At 37.1% G+C, this 10,763-nt stretch overlaps 1 protein-coding gene across 1 annotated transcript; it reads right to left on the reverse strand.

Moving 5' to 3' along the window:
• Window positions 1–236: 236 nt before the first annotated feature.
• LOC147866169 (poly(ADP-ribose) glycohydrolase 1-like) lies at window positions 237–10,432 on the reverse strand. The gene is made up of 10 exons (XM_087316531.1): window positions 10,165–10,432; window positions 8,664–8,855; window positions 4,232–4,335; window positions 3,920–4,121; window positions 3,734–3,838; window positions 2,702–2,820; window positions 2,425–2,568; window positions 2,092–2,158; window positions 1,723–1,965; window positions 237–852 (listed from the first exon to the last, which is right to left on the reverse strand). Exons 1-10 carry the CDS (start codon window positions 10,405–10,407, stop codon window positions 637–639), a joined length of 1,635 nt encoding a protein of 544 aa, XP_087172657.1. The 5' UTR covers window positions 10,408–10,432; the 3' UTR covers window positions 237–636.
• Between the last annotated feature and the right edge of the window lie 331 nt (window positions 10,433–10,763).

Raw genomic sequence — 10,763 nt, forward strand, 5'->3', positions numbered from 1 at the left:
TCTATAACGTAGCATTGTGAGCGGCTACAATCATAAATTTCTTTACACTTCATTCGTGAAAATAAATATTTTCAAGCTCAGACACAAACGGGCAGATTTCCTAATTACGTTCACCTGTATTACAATACTAATGATTCAAGTTGTATGAATTCAGAGAGATCTGCAAGGGAAGCACTAGTTTAATGATCCTACATTTTTTCTCCCACTTTATGACAACGAATACTTGGAATAGAATGTGAGCTACCAAAAAAATAAGGATTACACAACGTACACGAAAACTAGCGTGTTACCATAATGTATACATATTTGTGTCTTCCCCACATGATGTATTTAAATTGATGTGTGTTCCGATTTCCAGCACTATTGATCTTTCATACATTCATAACTGTTACATCTATTTCCTTGAACTTTTCAATGTTGGTATGGGACCCATCACCAGAGTACCTATTGAATGTGTTGAAAATTCAAGAACATACACTTGTGATCATCAAAAACACAACTATCTGGCCCAGGCATCTATAAGAAGAAACTGATTGTGTAATTCTATACCACCCAAGATTTTTTTTTGAATTGATGCTTGGCTGGACCTTCTCAATAGAGATTTCAGAGGATTTCAAGTCTCAATTTCTATGTTGTTTACTTCAGCTTTGATGAAGATAACGTGGGCAAGATCCATGTGAATAGCCCTTCTTCATTATTCTTTCTTTTTACTCCTTTTGCTCCATAATCAATCAATAAACACCAGAGATCACCAACTGACCAATTCTCATTTCTTATCCACTCAGTTATTTGTTGTAGGTTGTGAGTGTGGCTGCCACCAAAGGTATAGTAGTGTAGAAACGGGCGTCCAGCCTATAAAAGAACAAATTCATGTAAAAAAGAAAACACCAAGGCTAAATAAAATCAAAGACTAAAGTGTCCCAAAATACATCATTTCTAAAAAAGAAAACACCAAGGCTAAAGCTCCCTTGCAAAGTGCACAATACATCATTGCTCTTGGTTGGTTGCTATAATTGAAAACTTCTTGTGTTTTCTAATCTTAGTTAGTTGCCTTCTCTCAATTCTCTCTTTTCGGCCATTTTGGCCTCTTAAAAGACACTGCATGAGAAAGGCACATGGTACAGTCCACAAAGCAAACAATAAATTCTCCTTTTATGCGCTCTTCTTTCCTTAACAAGGTCTTGGAAGGTCAATATGTGATCTAAAGTGGTGAGCCCCTTTCAGAAACCTACCAGTCTCGCTGAACGGACATTTCTTTCAGCCCATGCAATCATTCAGACTCTAGGATCAAGCCATATAGTTTAGCAAAGTAATGGTTGATCATGATTGTCCTAGAGTTATTGGCTATCATGGGATCATCCTTCTTGATGATGGGTACAATGGTATGTTCTGTCCAACTGGCAGGGAAACCTAGGAATGACTTTCTATACTCTTTTACTTTCTTGTCCTCGGAATGACTTGTGTACACCTTTGCTGCAACTTTAGCCAAATCTGATATTTTATTCTGCACAAGGCGTTGGAAGGCTGCTTTCACTTGTTTCTGTGTACGAAATCCCCAGATGACTTCTTATGCAAGAGCTTCTATTGTATCACCAGCACTCCTCGTTATACCAACTATTTTGTATTCATTATGGTCACCTTACTTTGACGCTGTACCACAAAATAAACAAACAAAGAGAAAGACAGAATGCAACCGCACAAATAAAAAATTGATGTGATCACCTGAGAAGCTGCTATCCATTGCAACAAGCTTTTCAGCTCCACATCACCTCCGAAGGCTCCACAACCCCAATTTCCAGTGGCTATTCCTGTCGTGCATTCTGTTGGTGGGAATTCTAAAACTACTGCATCTTCTATGATGGTATGACGTTCTTCTACAGTATATGATGCTTCCAATCCTACCTCCATAGAACTTTGATCTTGTAGTATTGATGTTTCATTTTTTTCTTTAGTCGTTTCATATGCCTGTAATGTCATTAATATGAAACAATCAAGCTCGCATCATCGTGAGTACATGTACATACTCCAACGAAGCAGATATGTATGTTCTATCTCAACAGAAAAATGTATATGGCCAAGAAGAATACCTACTTCAAAATAACCCTTTAAATGGTTCTCCGCATGATCCAAGAACCCACAAAATGCTTTGTTTGTTTCTCTATGAGGAAAGAAGAAAAAGAATGCTCATATTCATGCTTTGTTTGTTTCTCTATGAGAAAAGAAGAAAAAGGAAGTTCATATTTCAGTATCGGTAAATAAAGACTCTTCTTACCACATTATGACATAGCTAGAGTTTGTTTCACTTGCGGCTTAATATAACATAGATATCTAGATAATATGTCATTTCAAAAAGAATATCTAACGTCTTGGCATACAGCACAAAAGTGATTGCTTCTAGAAATAAGATTAAATCAGGCACGTCACCTAAGAATACGTGCTTCCTTGAATTGATTTCGTCCAGGTTTCATCAAAGCATCTATTCCTACAATATAAGTTTCTCTGCGTCGAAAAGCATCTGTAGACTTTCGATCAACATAATTACCTCCAAAGGAGAACGTGGACGCATACCTGAAAGAAGAAAAAATCAATGTACAAAAGAAGCAAACTGTTACCTTTATATATTCTCAATGCTGCTACATCCATTACTTGGTTTAGTTTAGTCTGCCACAGATACTACAGGCTTCAAAAATGAAAGTCATACCCATCATATTTGCTGAACCGCTCTGCACCCCTAATTTCAATAGCCTCATTATCATGCATCCGAGATATGAACAGCATCCCTACAATCAACTCAGGACTGATCACAAATCGGATCTCCTCCTGCATTAAAGATTATTACATTAGTTCTATGTAGCAAAATATGACAAGCTTATTCACAGAGTAAACAAGTACGAAATCATGCATAATCTACATTAGGAGGAAATATTAAGGATAGAGCCCATATGTGGACAGTTTTGGCTATGTACAGCCTAAATTGCTATATTACTGACGCAAGATCTGGGGTATATGGATATATTTAAGGTATAGCTAACCTCTTGAGAATTTCCATTTATTCTTCTACTTTTCTCCTGATCTAGAAGTGCAACAAGCTAGAGCTATTTCAAAGGTGTGTGTGAAGTGTAGTACAGATACACCTAGACCTCTAGCAAGGCAAATGGCATTGGCACAGGGAACAAGGAGAGTAAATCAAAGCCTCCTATTTCATTAATCAGTTCTTTATGGTAATTAAAACCTATTGAGCATTAGATCCTAGCAGGAAATACGTGAATTTATTACTAACAAGATACTAATTGTCAGATAATCATTATATGTAACATAAGTTTAGTTTGGAACTTAAATATAGCATGTTTAACGATACATGAAAGAAGTACGTAGACTGCACATGAATTATTTGCATGAAGTTAGCTAAACAAGTCACCATATGCTAGCAAACAGTTTAATTGTGCACAAGTCACGCAAGGAAAGATATGAGGGGAACACAAAGAAATGTACATATTTCAATTCTCCAAGACTTTCAAACATGCAAAAATTCAACCTGTACACACCTCAGAAGAGCACACCACCTCCTAAATATTGACTTGCAAAATCAATTTAAGCTAGGTAAACAAGTTCTCATATAAGCATGCTAACAAAATGGTAGTTGTGCACGTCACACAAGAAAAGAAATGAAGAGAATACAAAGAAATGTATATATTTCAATTGTCCAAGAGGTACAAAAATGCAAAAATTCAACCTGTACACACCCTCGGAAGAGCACACCACCTCCTAAATATCGATTTGCAAAATCTACTTCCAAAGCATTTGAACATTGATCCTCAATTGCCCCACTCTCAAAGACCTGTTCAAAGTAAGTCTTAGAATAACCAATTCAGAACCATATTTATGAGAGTTTTCCTATAGATCTTGGATTCTTGGTTACCTTCACAGGACAAAGAGGAAATGATGAATTTGTCCAAAAGCTTCCATCAGGCTCTGAAATTGGAGAAAATACTACACAACCTTCCTGCCGAGGTAGTACTTTTCTCTCATAGGAAATCACTCCACTTGGCACAGACTCACACACGCGAGAAAAGTAATTCATTATGCAGTGAATTTTATTTTCTTGTTGTGGGTCCATATTGCTGAAACCAGAAATTCAAAGACATATTGAAATTTTAGGTCAAGCCAGATCATGTTAAAGCTCTATGAAAGAGGAAATCAATATTAACATATTTCTTTAAATTCAGGTCACCTGAATAATCCATCAAAGTTGAAATATGGTAATCCTGCTTCCTCTCTTCCTTTTGATGGATAAATACAAAAGAACGCACATGCTAAAATTGAAGCAGCTAACTCCTGTGACAAATGTTGAAACCAAAGGTTAGCTATAAATAGTAAAAATTGTTTTATATCATACAAGACGTGTGATCACATTTTCAGCCGCCTCAAGTAATGATTTGGTCTGCCCAAGTTATAATTCACTATATAAATAGGTGTTGAAAATCACTGTCTTATAATTCCATCTACTTGTCTCTCAACAAGTATATCTGTGAAAATCACATTATTTAAGAGGCATAAAAGAAAAGAAAACTCATGAGTACTGTCTCCATAAAATTTGCATATTTTATGATATATGTTTTAGAATACTTTGAAGCATTTAACACGTACAAGACCTGCCATTTCAAAATGCTCCATATGTTTAACATATTCTAAGTATTCGACATATTTAACAAGTACTTTACGTTTCCTAAAAATATAAATAAATAAATAAACAATAACAAATATGAGAAGTATTTAACGTATATAAGATATTGTATGCATTTAATCTTTAGAATACATATTTTAAGTTTTTTCTAAAAAGGCAGAATACTTCCATACCATATGCATTGTAGCTGTATTGTATTTTACAACTATAATCCTCCCTAAGCACAACTAGTTCCAAAAGTAGACTGAAAACAGATGCTTTATGGATATGGAAAAGAAAAACTTTCCTATCCAAGAGAAGGGCACTCAAGGGTGACAACATATTTAGATGACAATCTCACACTGGCTCAAGTAGCACATCGCAAAGAAAACTTGCCATGAGTGTTTGTTGCAAGGAAGGAAGGAAAATGGGTTGTCTATGGCTCTCTAAGGACAGATGCCAGGTATTTTGAAGATACCTTCAAGAACACAGATATTGCTATGTATATAGGGCCCCATCAATCCATTGCTAAGAGGCTCCTCAATGCACAAGGTTAGCTAAATCAGGAGACAATTGATTTGTATAATTGTGAAAAATATAATGGCATGCTAGAATTGGATCCTTTCACATCCCTATACAAAGTTATATAAGAATTATCAAAATCATTGCATACAGCAGCAACAAATTCCTTTCCCCACACAACAAACAATGCACACAAACCTGGACGAGCCATACAAAATAGTTGGTATGATAAGGAATGTCATGACACAAGGAGATGCTTGCAACACGAAGCAACTCTTGGGATTTAGATACAAACAAGCAAGAGTAACCTTCCAACACCCCATCAGGAAGAAGACGAGATCATATTTAGCTAAATTTGAAGTACATGTGTATCACTTGTTCCGAGAAAAGAGAGTAAAAGAGCATGGAAAATGATTAATGAGAGGCAGCCTATCACACAATTGATCTCACCTCAAATATGGCACAGACATGCAAAGGAGCTATATGATATCCCTGGGCAGCCCCCAGTCCGCCACACCCACATGACTCCACCTTTTTTACTCTACAAAATTTAAGAAACAACATTGAATGGTTACAAATTGGGAGGTCCCAAGATCATGATGCATTTATTGGTAGGTGAGCACTTTATCTATGCCCATGACATCTTGCTTCCATTGCTACCATACATCTTTAATAGATGAGTGTGTGAAGGTTTCCATACTAGTTGAACAGAACATATCATTGTGCCAATCTTCAAGACCTGAAACCCCACGATCCTAAGCAATTATAGGACAATCATGATTGACCATTACTAGGCTAAATATATGGCTGCTTCCTAGAGTTAGAATTGAGTATATGGGCAGAGAGAAATGGCTTCAATTCAGCTAGACAAGCAGGCTTTCAGAAGGGGTTCACAACTTTGGATCGCATATTCACCCTCCCAAGCCTTATCGACGAGGGCAGAGCCATAATAAGACAATTTATTGTTGCTTTGTGGATTTCTGAAAAGCCTTCGACACTATAACACGCGTTTTGCTCAGCAGCAGCTAGAGGCCCTTGGAGCCCCTATAGATATGCAATGGGAAATCTATGCACTGTATGAATCCGTGTCAAGAAAGGTTTGGCCTCCCAATGGGTTGCCAGAGTCTGTGCTAGCACAATTGGAGTAAAACAAGGATACCCAGTACCACCTACTTACTCTCTTCGGTGTCTATATAAATGAGATATCACATCACATAGAGAGATTCAGCGGTTCGGGAGCATGCCTAGAAGTTATAGCCATACAAATATTACTATATGTGGATGATATTATGCTGATCTCCAAAAATCCAGAGAGACAAAGACATCTAAATGCCTTGAAAGTAATTTGTACAGACAAAGGTTTGTCAATAAACATAAATAAAACTAAAGTGATGATATTGTGCTCATCTCCGACACTATGGAAGGGCACAAAGACGTTTAAATGGCTTAAATGTATTTTGCACGAACAAAAGTTTGTCAGTAAACATAAATAAAACTAAAGTGATGATGTTGAACACCACGAAATCATGGGTAGCAAGATCAGAACCAGTATGCTTCTTGGGAGAAGAAAATGTCGCATACACACAATCCTACAGAAATATAGGAGTAACTTTGACACGGCCTCGGTTACCCTTCAGGGAAGCTGCTTGTGCTCGACATTCTCGTGGATATGCAACCCTTGGTGCTCTTGAAAATAATGTGCACATTTGCAGTTCCAAGATCCACACACTATATTGGGTCTATTTGATACACTTGTCACACTAATTCTTCTCTATGGAGTAGAAATCTGGGGGCCAAGTCTTAACAAGACAACTAACTAGAAAGATTTCCAGAAACATTTAGTCGCAATGACTGCCCGCATGATAAGGAGCAAATCATTGGTGCCCACGTAATATAATCCAAGCAGATATGAGAGCCCAGCCCCAGTAATCAACGAGGCAAACAATGAACAGTGTCCAACAGCTTTGGGAGCTCCCCAAACAAAGGGACTCAAGGTTAGCACTTATGTCATCAAAACAACTTGAGGAACATGGAGATATTCGTTGTTGGTATGCTGAAATGCAACAATGGTTCGAATCACATTGCATAATCATAAATGCACTACCGCTACTCCAATGTAGCTTGGATTGTCCCCATCTAAACATATCCAAAGTGGAAATGAATTGAGTGATCCAATCTGATCTTATCAACTGGGAAAACACAAAAAACATAGACCAGGCCCACAACTTGGCAAAGTTAGAGATCGAGGTAGACAGATATTCATGAATACTTTTAGAAGAAAGAATTTGCCAGTTGTGTCATTAGGAGCGGAATATGACAAATATTGTGTTTGTCATTGCATTGTATACCATTGCCTCTATAAGTGAGGCTTTGTCTCACTACATAAGGTAATGGAATGTGAGGTTTGACGGTGCTAGGGGCTTGGGGCTTTCCTTGTTAGAACTCAAGAGACACGGGGAGAAGTTGTTGAAGGACAGCAATACAGCCACACAAGCTCATCAACAAACAATAACCACAGCTTTCCCCATCCCTATAGTTTGCAATTAAGTGATATGACTCATCACGATCTGGCAATAGGAGTTGTACTTATCATTGCTGGTCACATGTACAGAAATAATTTTGGATTTCGAACTGTTGTTCTATCTTTTCATCTCCAAGTTCCTCAAACTACATAACAAGAAAGTTGACCAAATCTATGAACCTCCCTAAACAGACAGAAAATGGTCAAAAAGATGAATACAAACCATGTTTTGTCTTTCTAAACTCATAGATCTTAATTACCAATCTACTCATACCTACATATTAGAATGATAGTATAGCATAGCAATCATTCGTCCAAATCACTTCCTTATTCCCAAATCAATCTCAAATGCAAATATGAACATAGAAAGAATATTAACACCTATTATTGTAGCTTTTCTCTCTAGGACACTGCCAAATGAGTAATTCACAACCCTTGATCTATTACTTAATTCAACAAAGCCAAAAGTAATATCAGCTAGCCATTCCAAGAATCAAGAAGATTCAACAACTTCTAAACAAGCTGCCTTACTCCATATTAAAAGAAAATCTGTATCAATACATAATTAAGCAGATAAAAAAAGTATTAAGAGGAATTCAAAAGAATTATGAAATGCTTTTAATCAATATATCAACTATACATATATAAAATCTAAGAGCTGAAGGGTTGCATAAAGTAAAACTGCACCTAAACGACTAACAGGATAAAAATATTGGGGACACAAGTACAAGTAAAAACACAACCTTGAACAGCAAGGACACCCTAGATAAAATGCACTATAGTGCTATAAGTTAAATGCAAGACACTGAATTCTAGGAAGTTGAAACTATATAGCACATCAAATGGCAAAAATTGAAAAGAACAGTTCGGCTGCCACTCAGTTGCTGCAAATGTCAATCGGGTCTACCACTGAGAGAAAAAAGATTTCACTAGATTTGGAAAGAGACAAACTCTTACTTGGGTTAAAAATACAATGCCTGCTTCTTGAGGCTTTAGAACACGTAAGGAAACTTCTCCAAATGTAGAAACAGGATGAATAAATTCAATATTGGAGCAATTAGGCAGCAATTCTGGAAGACGCAATGCCAGGTTTCCCATGCATGGCAGCACATTTTCAAAAAAGTTTTGGGCATCTTCACGTTTAATAAGCTGGAAGGAACAAACAAAGAAAAGTGAATTTCTTGATCACTTTGTTCATTAAATACAGCATAACATAAACTATAAGAAAATTTATTAATAAAATAGTATGCTCAAAATTTCATAAGAACCATATTGTAGCTGCTAGGGATTCTAATTCAATCAGTTTAAAAGCTACCTCTACCTGCTACATGCTAATTTCACCAGCAACAGTGAGCACTAAAAAGCGAGGATCATATAACAAAACTGAGAGAGAGTAGTGAATACAATATATGTTCAAATTCTCATATTCCCTATCCAGCAACATTGTAACTTCCTAGGATTCAACAGCCATCAATTGAAAGGCACAATCAATAGAATAGTATTTTGATAAGCTCTATCAGGGGCATTATGACTTCTTAGGAATCTATAATCATTTTAAAGGTTATCTATAGTATATGCTCACCGCAGGCTAAATTTGTTGGCAACAGTTGGGCCTTTAGTTTGAGGATTCGCATGTAACTAACTTCCTCCATTTTAGGGACAATATATATTCTATTCAGCTGGTAGCAAAAATTTTATTAACAATAGTTGGCATTACAATTTGAGGGCCATAGTGTAGCTAATCTTGTCCATTTTGGGAATGCTATATGATCTATTTATTTGGTAGCAAATATTTCACCAGAAATAGTTGGCGCTACAATTTGTACACATAATGTAGCTGATCTTGTGCTTTTGGAGAACAATGTATGATCTATTTGTCCGGTAGGAAACCAGCAATAGTTGCTAAACCAGTTTGAGGAATATACCACTTTCTCGTGGACAACATTCAACATGAATCATTCCACATAAAGGTTGCAAAGATGACAAAAAATGTTATATATAATCAAAATACAATGGCATACCACTTTTTATGGACGAAATTATACATAATGAGCTTACATCAAGAAATCCACTTTCTTGGGGACTACATACAGTAAGAAACATGGCTTTTCAAAGGTAGCACTTGTTTCAACACTAACAAAATGAACTTACATCATATCATCAAAACACAGTGTCTTATATTGGTTTCAAGGGGAGTTTCCTTTATCTCATCGAATGTCCCTCACAGTCCCCTATTCATCCAAATTCTCTTGGTCAAACACCCTCTCGAGAAATTCTATATGTGCTCTTTGGAATTCCCTTTTACTATGTTTCAGGGGTCATCCTGTTAAGGACCTTTGAGGAAATAAATAACTAAAGCCTAGGGTATTCGAGGAAAGAACGAAACAATCAAGTTACATCATTGAGAATGCAAAGCTCCAAAGACAACAACACCAAACAGCAAAAAATTTGGGCTTACATCATCAAAATACAGCCTGATACCATCCAAGGGAGCATCAGGGAGGGGGGGAAGCCCACTCTGTTCACGAAGGTCTTGGATGAGGTCACAGAGGGGTTGGGAGCCATCGATGTCGCTCTTCGGAGGTCCAAGAACGATGGTTTTGAGGGCGTGGTAGAGGTCATCGGACCACATCAGAGCGCCGGTTTTTGATCTGTGGAGGGGGGGGAGGAAGGGCAAGATGGAGTTGTTGAGGTTGACCATGTCTGGTTTCTGATCTGTGTGGGGAGGGGAGAATCTCAGCACGATTTCCAGATTCTCTGTGATCTTTCGTTCATTCGATTGCGACTGTGTTCGATCAGAAATGATATAATCTCTCTGTACATATATGATATGAGTGAAAGAGTGCAGAGAAGAAGACTTGAAGAACTCAGTTAAGTATATGTACATATAAAGAGTGAAAGAATGAAGAGAAGACTCAATAACTCAACTAAAACATAATAAATATGCTTTTCTACATATGTATATGATATGATTGTGCTCAGTGACCACTTTTATACAAGCCCTGACAGCTGCCTGCCTGGCTGACACGAGTACCGTCACTTACTTTAACGCTCTCA

Source organism: Azolla caroliniana, unplaced genomic scaffold (genome assembly GCF_043228905.1).
Source record: "Azolla caroliniana isolate FFs.n. ecotype wild unplaced genomic scaffold, voAzoCaro1.0.p SCAF_3, whole genome shotgun sequence".
In the NCBI taxonomy this organism is placed as follows: domain Eukaryota; kingdom Viridiplantae; phylum Streptophyta; class Polypodiopsida; order Salviniales; family Salviniaceae; genus Azolla; species Azolla caroliniana.